This window comes from Lampetra planeri, chromosome 20 (genome assembly GCF_965212315.1).
Source record: "Lampetra planeri chromosome 20, kcLamPlan1.2.h2, whole genome shotgun sequence".
NCBI lineage: Eukaryota > Metazoa > Chordata > Hyperoartia > Petromyzontiformes > Petromyzontidae > Lampetra > Lampetra planeri.
Window position 1 is genome coordinate 8,487,193 of NC_136126.1, and position 15,994 is coordinate 8,503,186.

Sequence of the window (15,994 nt, forward strand, 5' to 3'; positions counted from 1 at the left end):
GACTTTCCACTTTTCCTTTCCGTGCGACTGTACATAGCACATCATTTACTTTTCCTGATAACGCTCATCCCCTCGTAAGCATGTTCCCAATACCTATTATACACGAGAACATTTTGGGATGTGACTGTATTTTGAACACTTTCACATGTGCACAGCACTTTGCCAATACACTGCTGCATGGAAGCCTAGCTTCACCACGTCAGTCATGTGGATTGTTTGACCATACTTCAACAACCCCAATACTCCATTGGAACCTCATTTGCCAGTAAACAATATGATAATTGGTTTTTTACCCTTCTATCTGGCAACAAAACTGACACCTGCAATAACTCTCCCACTGGCTCCAAATCCAACCTTCGATAAATTTAAAGATCACACCCTACATTATATCGAGATCCTCCATAAATGGAATTTTCCTCACCTCTCATCTCGCTCATTTCCCATCCATGCACTCTCCACTCCAGCAACCAAGGCTTTCAGTTGAAGCTTCCAGTCAACCTTTGCCGAGTTGGTGGGGGTGCCACTCGTTCTCTACTTCCCTCTCTAAATCTGGAATTACTTTCCCGCTGCCATTTGTGCTGCCAACTCCCTGCCCAAGTCCACACTCAAGAGACCACCAATAGTGAGTGCTTTATTAAATCGTAAAAGCCTAGCAAGAGCCACCAAACCAAAATAACACAACAACACACTCTTTAAAACACCTATTTTCCTACGGTGTGTCTATTCCTCTCAAGGAAATAAATACATCCGCACTACAATGTCTATTGATGTGGCTGCCTTTAAACGCAATGTAATGTGAAACTCTGTGATGCTGTAGACGTCGCCACATTGGTCAGTGCGGGTTGGTGAAGAGGGAAGCCCAGGGACCAGCTCAGATGTCACTCGCCACCGATGGAAGCCGTGGCCAGAATTAAAACGCAGGTTTCCGGGTTCATAGCGCAGCTTGCTAACCACTGCACCGCAACTCCACCCTTGTCTGTCCGTTATAACATTTTGTGACTAAATATGCTCGCTTGGTCTTTACTTGACAAACACGAACAGCAGTCTGTGTAACATCTTAAACACTCTTAAACATTAGGTGATGACTAATTTATACGAAATGTCTATCCAACACTACCCACAGCTCAAGGTACAGAGGCTTTCAATGGCCAATAGCCCACGTAATGCGGCAAAGATTACATTTCTGGGGATGTGTGTGAGTAATATCTTATCGCAGCGTGGTTGTGCAATGCGCTGCTATTACAGATGTCCTGCAGGTGTTGGTACAATGCTGACGGGATGCTGGGAGGCAATAACAACACATTGCATGGTAAAACTGGTATGCAAAGACGGTAAAGCATTTATGAGGACACTGATATTTCTTATCGAAAATGTGTTCTATATATGAATGCTAACAAAAACAACTCAAGAGCCTTGCCAAGTTATAAAGATAACCATTTGTTCTCACAGCTATGTAATGTGTGTTTTTGTACATTTTGTATTGTAACGTGTGGTCCAGTTTATTGCAGCACATCACCATCATGTTGCACCAGTAAGGCATCCTAGTTAGAGACTCGTGATTTTTCATTGAACTATAGGATCTTCTTGGTTCTTTCGGTAAAGTCACGTAGAAGGGAAGTAATAAAATAATAAAAATAAAACATAATAAAACATGTTTTATTTTTATTATTTTATTACTTCCCTTCTACGTGACTTTACCGAAAGAACCAAGAAGATGAATCCCTGCAGTCACGAAAGCTTTAAATCGAAATTGAACTATAGGAATTGTAAGTCCATGTGATTTGAGTATTGCAAATAGTTAGACAATACAACAAATATGTCCCATATCTAGACGATCATGCTCCCAAAATAGCAATGACGTATTTTAAGAGTTTTTTGGTTTTAATTATGAATATAACAGATTTTTCAACCCTACTATTCTTGAGTTGTTATCTTCATTAAATGAGATGAGTTAAAATACCATAAACAGATACAATTTCAGATGTCCAAAACACGAGTGCGACCTGAATTCAACAATGTTGTGCTGCGAGTAGACTGTGAAGGCAACTCGAATCCCAGACACAAGATTAGATGGGTACAATCAAGTGATCTCACAGACCACCAAATACAATGGACACTTTCCTCTCGAGGTGGATGAGCTTATCCTATCGACTGACACTAAGGCTGGGCAGAATGTGAGCCATTATACAGCTGATGACAAGCAGGTGTGTGCATGTGACAAGACAAGATGCATTGGGGGTGCCTGGATTATTTAAAACAGGTTCTGGGTGCACAGTTGCTGTAACACTGGCAAACGACGTGTTATGTTTACCTCTGAAATTACGTCATTGATTCAATTTGTTCACCTACATTTTTTCGAAACCTGTTGTTGCCAAATGCCGCTTTGTACAACCGTCTATTTGGAGCTCACCAATCTGGCTTAGTCATGCCAAGAATTGGAAGAAAGTAAAGAAAATGTAACTCCTTCCAACACCTTGACTTAAAATGTTGGAAACATCTCTTTTGCACAAGGTTTTCTACAGTGCCCAAAGACTCTTGAGATCACTAGTGGAAATCACGTAGGGCCCTGAAAATTTCTGAGATTGAACATTAAACATAGGTATGAAGTTCACTTTCACGAGGCCAATGAGGACATTTCTGACTGAGGGCACGCAATTGTTTTCTGAAGGACATCGAGTATTCAACAAACTGCAACTAATGACAATGAAGTCACAACCCACCCTAAACCCCGCTCTGCATGACTAATAACAACTGCTATTGTTCGTGGAATTATTTTCTATTTTACAATGAACCATTAATTCCAAATGCCGTTGCCAAGCAGATTTCGCACGACAACAAAATACACGGGGCCGGCTTACGCTTTTAAACTTTCCATCAAGAATGATCTTAACTGCCCACAAATGTGACAAACCACGCAGCATATGAACAAGACATTGTATTAGGCGTGGCTTAGCTCGAGGACACGTTCCTGTCACAATAACAACGGACAAAATGAGATTCCTCCATGTGCCCTTTGCAACTGGTATTGTTTTTAAGCAGCATGGCCGGAGCCGTAAAACACATGGATTGTATCATCACTGGGCTCTCGCAGGAACGCAAGGAGCCGCATTCCGGGCGTGCTATCACCCCTTCCACCGCACGCACACTGGCACAAGCCAGCACACACAGACAGCAGTGCACACCCATCCCTCATCTCGCTGTGTCCAGTTGCTCAACCAGCCACCCACACACACTCAGCTCAGATCTGAATACGATGGAAATTAAATGGGTGCCAACTGCATTGGCAGTGATGCAGAAGCACAAATAACAACAACAGATTAATCAATAACACTGTGGCTTTAAAATAAAAAAGGCGACGTTTCAGGCAATGGTCTTTCATCATAGTGTACAATCTCAACTAAAACATGATAAGTGTGCCACTGGTGGCTGCAGGTCGTAAATCAGGATTCTGTCCTGATTTACAACCTGCAGTGCCTGAAATCAAGAAAGATAGTCTGGGGATGCTTGATCGTTTTATATCACACAATTGCCTGCAAGCGTCATGTTTTTTTACCTAATTTCTGCATCAAGGCATAGAATCTCAAATCGCATTGGATCCATCTGACCCTTTAAAAGGGGGTGTGTGTATTAATTTCGACCCCAGGACAGTTCATTATTCATTGGTCGTGTGGGAAAAACTAAGCGTGGCAGGAGAGGTGAAATGTAAATGAATACCCACTGAGGGAAGCTTACGTTACACAGAGACACACACAATGCAGGATTATCGCAGCTCAAAAGATTTGCTTTGGTTGCACAAGGGCAAGACAGTGGAAAACAAAATCCCACTCAACTCGTCTTGAAATAAACATCCATTTTGTGCGTCGCGTAAACAAGCCTCGCTGCTCTCCATTTAAACACAACAATAAACGTTTGACACGGCAAAGCTATGTTGTCGGAAATGTAGTTAACGTAATAGTTTGACGGTTAAAATTACAGTTTTAAAAAAACGCATTAAGTCTTATCAGGACAAAATGCAAAGAGGCTGATTATGTAACGCTGTTGATGGAATGGTAGATAAATTAGAGAACCCAACGAAGCATCGCTAGAAGGCATGAAATTAGTTCATGTGTAGGAGCGAGATGGAATGTGACATTGTAGGACCATGATAGATGGTGACACCATGGGAAAGCCTTCATCCAACAGCAGATAGATAAAATCGCACGCCGATTCTGATGATGTGATGATAATAAATTAAACCACTCTCCTTTTCCTGAATGCACCTGATCTCTTCTCAACTCAGACGCTGAGGAGGGCTTGAGCCTTGTTTATACTTAAATGGGTGACCACCAGTGCATACCCAGGTATTCTAGGCATATATATTTGTTTTTTGAGGTGGCCAGGAGATAGCATGACAGCAATGGGCTGGCCTCATACGTTCCATGTATTTGGTACACCTCTGTGAACTGCATCTATCTGTGCAGGTGTTAGTGTTATCCGCTCACATATTAGTTTTCGCTCCGTATGCCAGTTACCTCTGAAATGCCAAATTCTCAAAAATTCAACTCACAGATATCCCAATGCAGGCGAGTCTTAAGACTCGGTCAACCTTTCTTGGCTAAATAAATGGGCATTATTATTGTACTACATTCTCAGAGCCAAACATCATAAGCCAAACAGTCAAACATTATAAGAAGTAACACACTGTGCTGCAAATGGCCACAATTTTTCGTGCCGACTTGAGCGTGTGCATATTGTACCATCGTCGAGTGACAGATTTACTGCCCGAGCAGACAGGAAATGGAATAAAGTTACTCATGTTAAATTTACAATCTCCGGCTCTCGCAATCGAGCATGCCCGCCTAACTGTAACAACACGGTGAAGTATGTAAGCAAATTCGTTCTGAACATTCTCTCGAACTGGTGGCTCGGTAAGTTATTTTAGGGAAATGGAGCAAGGCTTTTGGCTAACAGGCTGTGTTTTGTTAATGGTAGCAAGGGTCCCCTTGGCTTGTGTCTAACAAACACTTGTTTAACATTCATAGACTTGTGCCTTTCAACGCAAGACTTCACTCAAGCACAACAGTGTTTACATGCAACAATATCCCTCCCTTCCTCCCCATCAAACGAGAATGCACAGCACTGCACAATGGCAAACCCGCCTCTCCCCTGAAAAGTACTAGTCAGTGTATAAAGACTGGCCCGAATGCCCTACAGGCGAATAGCACTCACATTATTGTGCTACCTTAAAGAAGCATTTGATATTTGAAAGCCAACGTCAATATAATGAATGAATATGAGAGCAGGTAGAGTTTCAGTCATGCTGGATCAAACCAAATCATCAGCAGCAGATATTGCCTATCCATCGCTAGATGAAGGCCTCCATCAGAGGTCGCAAACGGGTTTTGATTCCTTACCCGTACCCGGCCGCACCAGGGTCGCAAATGGGTACCCGTACCCGGCCGGCTACGGGTAGCCGGGTATCGGGTAGGGTACGGGTATCGGGTACCCAGTTGCGACCTCTGGCCTCCACACAGTCACCATCCCCCTTACAGTGCCGACGATGCCACAATCCATCTCACTCCTGCACGTGAGCTCATCCCATTGCCCCATCTTCCGTGGTGGTTGTCCTCCAAGACGAGGTTTTGCCTTTACTGTGTATGCGCCATCTCCAGTCTCGTCCATCAGCCAATTAGGCATTTAGATCACATGTCATGCCTATCTAAACCCACTTACTTTCCTTAACAGCCGGTACGACGTCTCACGATATTTATATATATACTTTTGATCCACGTGTCCTTATTGCAGCATCTCAGTTCGATTTCAACATTTAATAGACTTGTAAATCACGTAACATTCATATTTTAGAACATGCTATCTCTGATAACAGCAAAATGTGACTTTATATCGAATTTCTATAGGAACGGTCATATGAAAGTTTACAATTATTATTTGAATTAGAAAATAATCGACACCAATGTGCGCAGCAATGAAATCCACCTCCACTATGACACTCAAGACAATGGACACATAACGAATCAGATTCAGATGAATAATCGATTCTCCCGCTCCGGATACATGTATCAAATTGTGCATGAAAGAATACATTATGATCTATGCTGTTACATTTAGCCAAATAGGAATAAACTAAAGCGTATGAAGTTATAAAACACAATGAAAAGGATATGGTGAAAATGAGAGAAAACAGAATCAAATCCTGAATCAAACCTTGACCCTAAATTGTATTAAAGCTTTAAAACATTGGTATATTAACTTCCACCCCACCCTGTAGACGCTCTATTGCCAGGGGTCCAGTTTAAGTTTCGATCATCTTATATTTGTTTTGTCAGACATGAAACCACACTCCCTTAGAATGCTACCCTGCTGTGCGATGTAGGGGGAGCAGTCAGATTTACACTTCTAAACAATAATGGAGTGTGTTGCCTGACTGAGTTTTAGTGATACGGTCTGTTCTCCTATAACGTGTGATTTCATAACATGAATTGGATATAAACGCAATGAATGTATTCGGGAACAATTTTTTTATAACGCGGATGCGAATTGGATATAATGCGATGCAGTGAACAGAACTCCGTCACGCGAGTAGGAAAAAGCGGTTGTACAGCTGCCTCGGAGTAGCATCACACAAGGTGGGATGCTGCTGGATGCTTCTGGATGGTTCTGGATGCTTCCCACGCACCTCCGTATTTATTCGGCCGTAATACAGGTTCCTCACGAGTTACCACGAACTGTGCTTTACCCTATATTATATATTCAAATTTTTTATTAACGCGGTGTTCATCAAGAACGCAACAACTGTGTTATAGGATAACAGACTGTCCCGATCGGGAGTCGGGGGGGGGGGGGAAGAAGCTGGAGCGTTGGGTACGGCACGGGGCACAACATTACCTTCAGGGCGCAGAAGACGCAGGCCTCCCCGAGGCACTGATGCTGAGTCAGCTGCCGAAAACTTCGCCGAAAAACATCCAAATGCCACAGCACCTTGAGCGGCAGGAAGGGGCACAGAGGAAATGGACGGCCGCCCGTTAGCGAAAAAGCCACCGCACGAAAAAGCCCGAGCATGGGTGGAACGGGCGAATCGGCGGCGCAACAGTCAACTTCCAGCGTTTGTTCTGCCTTTTCCTGCTTTTGGCATTACAGGGCAGAGCCGCTTTTTTACAGCAGAAACGGTGTCTTCTAAATCAAAAAAATAAATTAAAGGAAGAACAGCCACGTCAATTAGGCTGCTCACGTTGGCAGCTAGGTAATTTGGATGTATACCCTACGTGTTATAACGATCTTATAAAAGACTTCATTTTAAATGACCGTTTGATTCGTTGGCGTTCTAATGAACGGCCAAGAAGGCTTTCGCCCGAGAAACTCGAGGCAGAGTCAAGCTCCAAAATGGTGTAGAGGTCTCACCAGGCAAAGCCATTGTTTGAGCCAAAAAAAACTGGAAAAACCTGAATCCGTGTAATCCCTCACTGGGTTTAAAGGCTTGTAAACATTTCAGATCACTATTATACTCGGAAGGAAAAAAGCTTCAGTATAATCGCACGTACGCAATTACGGATGTAACTGTATACCGTTTCTTTATTGTACGTTAATGTACAATATAGTTTAATACAACAAAAATACCTGGTTTAATTCAAATAACACTCTATACAACATGTAATTACCACATTTAGAGCGATGGTAAGTAAAGAGTGTTAACCGAACTAAATATTTGCGAAAGTATCATGTGTAAACGTATGGCAATTGCATACTACTCAATCTGACATATTGGTTAACAGTCCACATTAAAAAATAAAGCATGACTTTGAAGAATGTCAGCAACAATGACAACCCCCACCAACATTCCACTGTCTCCAAAACTTCCTTCATATTTCTACTGAAAGAATGCAGCCGTAATAAACCAGAAATACTGCATGTTTTGTGCGCTGATCAGATACACTTTAAATATGGCGTAGATACATACAAATATAACGAAAAATACATGATGAAATTGTTCAACATTCGTAGAAGAATCGCAATCATATAACACAATTAACCAATTTGAAAACGTGTTCATTACGCAGAATTAAAATCCTTGAAGAGCATTCAAATCAGCGCGGACCTCTGTGTAAAAAAAAAAATTCTGCAGACAAAATCTAAGTAAGAATCACCTTTCTCACACAGCCCTACACCATCGCCCCATCGACAAACACACAACACCCGCGTGAGCAGCCGACCCCGCTGAGCCGCCAGCATGAGTCTTCTTCTGTGCCCGGCTTTTACCTGCACGGCGCTGTTGAGAAAGCAGCTGTTCTGGCCAGGCTCGTTGACGAGCCCCTTGTCGGGTGCCGCTTGGTAGACGCTGCGCTTGCCCAGCGCCCCGCGGCGCAGAGCGCCCGTCTCGTAAGAAGACATCGCGACCGATGCCTGCCGCCTCGGTCCCCGCCGCTCGCTCTGCAAGCCGCTTCTCTCTCACTCTCAAGGTCCCTCGTGGGAGAGCTCTTGCGACGAAACGCCCAGGCGTTGGCAGCAGCCCAGCATGTCGCGGGGACGATGATTTTGTGCGCGTGTGTGCTTGTTTTCCTTCTCCCTTCTATTCTGAATACTAAGAAAGAAGAATAAAATGCGCTCCCGTGGTTGTCGAGGCTGCGTCGCATCCGCTTTAAATGGATCGCCTCCGTGTTGACGTTACGCTGATGTGAAGCGTTCCTGCGTTTGCTGTGACAAATCAGTGTTTCCACATCCGACCCAACGGGTCAAGGTGATGTCACCGTCACAATTTTCTTCATCACTCACGTTTCCTCATCCTATGGCCGGAGTGAGTTAAGCCCTGGTAAAAAAGAGAATAAAACAGGCCGGTTAGTCCTGAACGCTCACCTTTAAATAAAAAAGGATGCTCAAAACACCTAAAGTGCCAAATACAGTTCCCGTTTAAAGTTCATGGTGTCTACAAATAATAATTGACCAAACATGGAACCGTGAACGACACGATCACATCAAAGACATGAATGCAGAAAGACACGCGCGTAAAATGAAACATGTTCTTGGCAACATAAAGTGACACTCCAAAAACCCATGAAGCATGACGCGCAGACAACAGTGTCGACACACAGCCCGGATATGCACACCGTGCACATTACAGTGTGTCACGTAGCCTCGTCACGACGCATCCACCACGCACACCAGATGACACGTCGTTGATGGCATTTGGCACCGGTTGTCAATGCAGATTTCCAAGCGTTCCACAGCATTTTCACAGTTTTAAACGACGCGATTCGCAACGTGGAGCCAATGGGAAGCCACTGCGAATAAAGTCGCCTGCTAGCTTACATTAACTGCTGCTCCCACAGGGAATACGCAGTTTCTTCCAGTTTCCGTGTACACCCCCCTCGATTCTAAACAATGAGCGGGTACTGTGTGTCCACCCATTGTTTTTGGAGTAACCAACGTTTATTTATGTTCTCTTTTTTTTGTTTTGGATGCTGATATGGGGTTTAACAGCGCGATCTCATGAACGCGAAAGTACGTTCGTGGCCATACAGTATCCAAAACATGCAAGCCATATCCATGTGTGATTGGGGGGGGGGTAGGTGCCCTTATGAAGCGATCCAAGCTCATGCTCACGCGATTGCAATACTGCATAGCATGAAAGGAATTTAAAAGGTCGGTATCAGCAGCAAGACGGATGGCCACCATGCTAATTATTTTCCTACTCTCTGCTCATCGTCATACAATGAGGCGCGTCTGGTGGCCACGGTAGAAACACCACAACAGACGCCCAATATTTAACCTTGGTCCAAACGAAAGTGTCTTCGGCGTGCAAATATTAGCCCAAATGTCTTCTGTTAGTAATAAGTAACAAATATAAAATCCACCAACCGAACAGGCGCTATTTCTGAAGGTGACAGTACAACGAAAAAAGTGGACTTGCAATTTGATTTCATGCGGCAGTGACACATTTTATTAAGTGTGTCGCATTAATTTCTGCGAAGCATTGCATGTCGTCTATTTATAAATTCGCCCAGCTGCAATCAAAGTGACCGGACGTTGGTAGATCTTGTAAGTAGACCTTAGCTAAAAGTCGTCGTCACCCCAATGGCAAACGAGCTACCGTGTTAATAATACAATGTTTAACAAAACATAATCTACGTTCGCGAACGGTGAAGTTAAAGCCGGCATCAAAGGTTAGAAGCCAGGGAACATTGCAGGCATTTCCGTAAAGGTGGTGACTGCAGTGAACGAAACGAAACAATTGTAACAGCCGATATAGTAGCAATGGAGCTGCAAAGCAACCTCAGTATCACACAACATCGGCACGACATTTGTGAGTAATGATTTTACTCTAAAATGCTGCGAAAATGCCGTGCAGCACCACACGCCCGGTGCTGTAATTGCTCACCAAGGTCAGAACAAATCCAACAAGAACAACAAGAAGCCGATTTCCTTTGATTCGAGCAACATCTGCTTCCTTTCCTGAGTCGCGTAACGACAGATCGCTGAGGACACAGATACAAAGGGTCTCTCTCTCGTCGCTTGTTTTACAGTCAACAGTCCAACGAACACGCTGTTAACGCCCAACCATTCGCTTTGCGTTAGCGTCATGTGACAAGAAATGAGAAGAAGCGAGGGGGAAATTTCTGAGAAACAACCGAATGAGCATCTTTGTTGGGACGTCGATTTAGCCGGACGCTAACAGTTTACAGAAGAAGTACCAGGTGTTCACAATACTGCGAAGAAGAGTGGGGCACTTACGTGGCCGCATGCAACACAGCTTACGCGTCACTTAATAGAACGTGTAGTCCTCAACCACACCCACACTCGGCGATTCTTAGGATTCGGCTAAAGTGCTCAAAGACTTTTAAGTAACCTGTCCATCACAAACGTAATAATACAACTCGCCAAATGATGGCGCGGCACACGCCCAGGCAAGACTCGTTTGGTTCCACGCAAATCAAAACCGAGCGAATATATCTCGCCATGTGCTACGAATGGCCACTGCACGAAACGTCGCCAATGTCATGTATTATTTTTTTACTGCCACGGCGTTATTGACTGCCAAAGCAGCGTCACCAAATCACGTTTCACATTTCTCGTGAGGTCAGTTAAATTCCATACAGAATTTCACATTCATCGTCAAACGAACATTCGTTGGTGCTTTTAAACACTGCATGATGCAATGCGTTACATTTCATAATCTTTGCAACCGATGAAAACAAAACATAATTAATTTTTACCTCTGCCAAGCACACTTCCAAGCCTGGAACATCTAGCAAACCTTAGTAGTGCCTGATAAGCTTACAAACAAGGTGGGGTGGGGGGTAGGCAATTATCAATAACTTCCATGCATACTCTTTGTTTTTTTCGGTAAAGTCACGTAAGTACAAATTTTAATGAAAAAAATGTGTTTTATTACATTTTGTGACTTTACCGAAAAAACCAAGGAGTATGAATCCTTTGCGGTCACGAAAGCTTCAAATCTAGAATTAACTTCCATGCAGGAAAACCTCGGCTATCCTTGAAGAATCTACGGAGGGTTATCTGCTGCAGACTCCAAAAAAAAACCTGCCCACCCCATGTTGGTCCGACAAATGGGGGGGGGCCTTCAAGAGCACAACCAAGAAACCCAACATTTATAACAAAGAGTCCTTTATTTCAGACAATGATCCTCAAAGCGGTGGCACAACAAGGGCCACCACAAGCACGGCATTCATAGGATCGACAGCCGCTTTTGCTGCGTAGGTTTTCCCAGTTGTTTTCCCGAGTTGTGCTCTATAACGCTCTCCGATGTACGGCGTGATGTGTAACATTTCACTCAGAGTGCTGGAAGCTGAATAATATACCTGATTCTAGCATTTGAAGCAACACCAAAGTTAAACAACAAAAAACTCAACTCTCTCAAAGTCAGTGTTTCTCAAACAGACGGGGGTGGGGGCGGAGATTCTCATCTCTGTCAGTCGTGGGAATTCCACATTTCTAAGCCGGGTTCAACCTCGCCGTATGACCGTCGCTGACTTCCCACAAAGTGGTAACTCATCCAAATTGGCATCGTAGAGGAGGTCAATGGGTCAGTCGATCTGAACTCGTGACCTTCCGATTTTAAGCCAGCACTTTTAACCAACTATGCCACCCACACAAGAAATATAATAATGTCCCTTCATATGATCCAGACAGGAGGTTCACTTAAACGGGACATGAAGATAGGAGTTGTAGTGTGCCAGAGACAACACACTTGAACGAATGAATACCCAGTAGTATAACCCAGCAAGTAATATGCCTGCTATTCTGATCGCATGTGTAATATTCTTTATATAAGTACTGTATACGTGCATTACACACCCACCACCTCCCCTCCTCCCCGATGAGGGAAGGTGGTGTTCTAGATTTGAAGCTTTTGTGACTGCAAGGATTCATACACTTTTGTATTTTCGGTAAAGTCACGTCGGTAAAAAATAAAATAAATGAAAACAACTCAATTAAATCACGACGTTTCGGGCGCAACACAAGCGTCCTTCATCAGGTGTGAAAGCATGGCCTGCTGCTGATGCAGACTGTTTTAAAGGTGGTGTGTTCAACATACATTCGTAGTTCAACATAAATTTCATACATTTCAAAGCAGCTATTAACGTCTCGCCACAATCAACTGTTTAAGGCAACAGATAATGTATATCCACTGCTGGATGAAGGGCACCACACACAAGTCGTCGCCGTCTCTCACGTTCTGTGACACGCATCATCACCACTGCGTCTATCTCCCAACACAAAATAGGGGGCCTATTTTACACGCTCCGTCTCCACGGTGGGCCCCCTATCGCCATTCGTCACGACCCGTGGCGCGGCCGTAAGACGTTCGAGCGACGTGTCCCTTGCTCCAAGTCCATCGACAATACTTGTTCTTATCACACCGTCATAAATACGATTGCAAGTAAAATATCGGAGTGGGGAGAGGGGGCGGGAGGAACCCCCCCCACTATGTTACTCTTGACACGACATCATACCGTGTCAACCCAAGGTTTACCCCGTATTCTTGTACAGGGAAATTGCGTTTTTGGGGCCGTTTGAATACGGGCAAGAACTAAAACGATTGTCTATTTTTCGATTTAAAGCTTTCGTGACTGCAGGGATTCATATTCTTGGTTCTTTCGGTAAAGTCACGAAGAAAGGGAAATAATAAAATAATAAAAATAAAACAATACAATTTAATTCTCACGATGTTTCGGCCACAACGCAAGCAGCCGTCGATTTCTTTGCGTTTCTGCCTTGTGATGGGACGTTGAGATGTTATAAGGGGCATCCAAAAAGGTCTGAATTGGTCTGTAATAAGGTAGGGCACTGATAAGGGGTTGACATGTATGGGATCTACGCAGCCCACGCTGCCGTCACGGCGATAATGAGTTTGGCGTCTGTGCAGCAGTGACTCTGGACAGGTACAGGCAGTCAATTAAGGTATTATCAGTTCTTTCGGTAAAATCACGTAAATAAAAAATAAATTGAAATAAACAAAGAAAAGCAAAAACCCCACGACGTTTCGATCGCAACACAAGCGGTCTTCATCCGCCTGATTTATAATTTTATTTTTTATTTTCTATCTACTTGACTTCACCAAAAGAACGAAGAATATGGATTCGTGCAGTCACGAAAGTTTTAAGTCAAAATTTAAGTCAATTCCGGTGTTGGTGGTGGTTGTTGTTGTGCGTGAAGTGGGGGGGGGGGGCGATAGAGCTTTTTAGCTCATAGGATTTCTCCGGTATGAATAAGTATTCCGATTAACGCGAGCGGGGTTCGTTTTGCTCTGTGGCTGCTGATCGACGATGTTGTTGTTGTTGTTGTCGCCCAATGTAAACACACAAACACTCACTCACCGTGGCGGTGTTCGTAGCGATCAAGCGTTGCACATCGATGCACCACAACCATTGCGATTACAAAGAAAGATTTTTGAAAAAATGCGTGTGTTTATTTAAACAAATGTAACAGTAGCACCAAATTATTTAGCCCACGATGCCTGGCCGGGTTTTCTTAGAATAACAACAAAACCGATCGGGTAACAAAGGGTTCGACCCCAAAAGAGTTATTGACGATTTGTAGCAAACAAAAAAAATATTCCGCGTGGATCGCGAGCGGTTAAAAGAAAATAAATTCAACGCAAAGACCCCCAACACCACCCCAACACCACCACCACCCCCAACACCACCCCAACACCACCACCACCCCCAACACCACCACCACCCCCAACACACACCACCACAACACCACCCCCAACACCACCGCCAACACCACCGCCATCCCCAACACCAACACCACCCCACCACAACCCCCCCCAACACCACCACCACCCCCACACCACCACCCCACCACCCCCCCAACACCACCACCACAACCAACAACACCACCCCAACACCACCCCCCCAACACCACCACCCCCCCAACACCACCACCACAACCAACAACACCACCCCAACACCACCACCAACACAACACCACCACCACCACCCCAACACCACCACCACCAACAACACCACCCCAACACCACCACCACAACACCACCACCACAACACCACCACAACACCACCACCACCCCAACACCACCGCCAACACCACCACCACCACCACAACACCACCACCACAACACCACCACCACCACAGCACCACCACAACACCACCACCACCCCAACACCAACACAACACCACAACACCACCACCACCACCCCAACACCACCGCCAACACCACCACCACAACACCACCACCACCCCAACACCAACACCACCACAACACCACCACCACAACACCACAACCAACAACACCACCACCACAACACCACCACCACAACACCACCACCACAACACCACAACCAACAACACCACCACCACAACACCACCACCACTACCACCACAAGGGCCGCATCATCGACGCAGCTCCTAACGCACAGCAACACTCAACACACGGGGCGACGCTTTACCATTGTTCGTTCGTGCCCGTCCTCGCAGCCAACCAGCCCGCCAGCCCGCCCGCCTTGACAGGCCGCTGCACCACACTCCCGAAGCCGGGGAGACGCCGAGCTTCGTGCGAGACGGAGCCGAGTCGAAGGCGAAATCAACTTTTTGTTTCTCTCTCCTGCCGCTCAGCGAAGTTCGCACCGCAGCCGTCACCTCCGCCTCCTCTTCCACAGTGCCCCCCCCCCTCATCCCCTAGCCCCCCCCCCCTCAACAACTCGTCGTGACGTCACTTCCTGTTGAGGGGACACGGGGGGGGTGTTTCCGGTGGGGGGGGGGGTGTTGCGATTCTTGGGTTTCGTCGCAGGGCGTGGTGCTTTCTTGTTTTGTTGGGCCACGTGGGTTTGGACCTCTGGTAAGTTCTCGACAGACCTGTTCTCCACCTGAGGACGGCTGCTTGCGTTGTGGCCGAAACGTCGTGAGAATTATTTTATTATTTCCATTCTACGTGACTTTACCGAAAGAACCAAGAAGATGAATCACTGCAGTCACGAAAGCTTTAAATCGAAATCTGTAAGTGTTGTCAGCAACACCACGCGTGGCCCGGCCCGGCCACCCCTGCGTGCCCAGCCATCGCAGCTTCTGTTCGGCCAGATAGAGGAGGAGGGGGGGCTAAAACTGGCGCGGCACGGGCTAGAGAAGAGACGGACTGATGTGGTACAAAAGGATGTGGGAGCTGAGTGTAGTTGTCGGCGACTTGTGGTGCCAGCAGTCTCGGTGGAGGAGGTTCGTGAAGGACGCTGCTGTGGAGTTGGGAGGCAGTCGCCCTTCCAGCAACTGCTGAGAGCAAGAGGAACCACGCTCACAACAACTAGCGGAACGCCAGGCGGATAAAACGCATGGAACCACGCTCACAACAACTAGCGGAACGCCGGGAGGAACCACGCTCACAACAACTGGCGGAACGCCGGGCGGTTAAAACGCATGAATTGGCACAGTGGGGAGCACACATTTGGTGCATCTGCCAATCATTTCAGTCAAACCCATGGCACCTGGGTCTTGTCCCGTAGCCTTCCAGCAAGTCTTCGACACTTCA

At 45.6% G+C, this 15,994-nt stretch overlaps 1 protein-coding gene across 4 annotated transcripts in view; it reads right to left on the reverse strand.

The window, feature by feature from the left end:
* The window catches only part of LOC144724400 (ubiquitin carboxyl-terminal hydrolase 54-like), a 48,420-nt gene extending 33,295 nt beyond the window's left edge, over positions 1 to 15,125 (reverse strand). For all 4 annotated transcript variants that reach the window (XR_013586473.1, XM_078603489.1, XM_078603491.1 and 1 more), the window contains exons 1-3: positions 14,925 to 15,125; positions 8,254 to 8,800; positions 6,886 to 6,978 (exon numbers count right to left, since the gene is read on the reverse strand). Coding sequence is in view for 3 of the 4 variants with exons in the window: in XM_078603489.1 (XP_078459615.1) it covers positions 6,886 to 6,978; positions 8,254 to 8,385 (225 nt within the window). In the remaining variant the exon portion in view is untranslated. The remainder of the gene's footprint in view (positions 1 to 6,885; positions 6,979 to 8,253; positions 8,801 to 14,924) is intronic.
* Between the last annotated feature and the right edge of the window lie 869 nt (positions 15,126 to 15,994).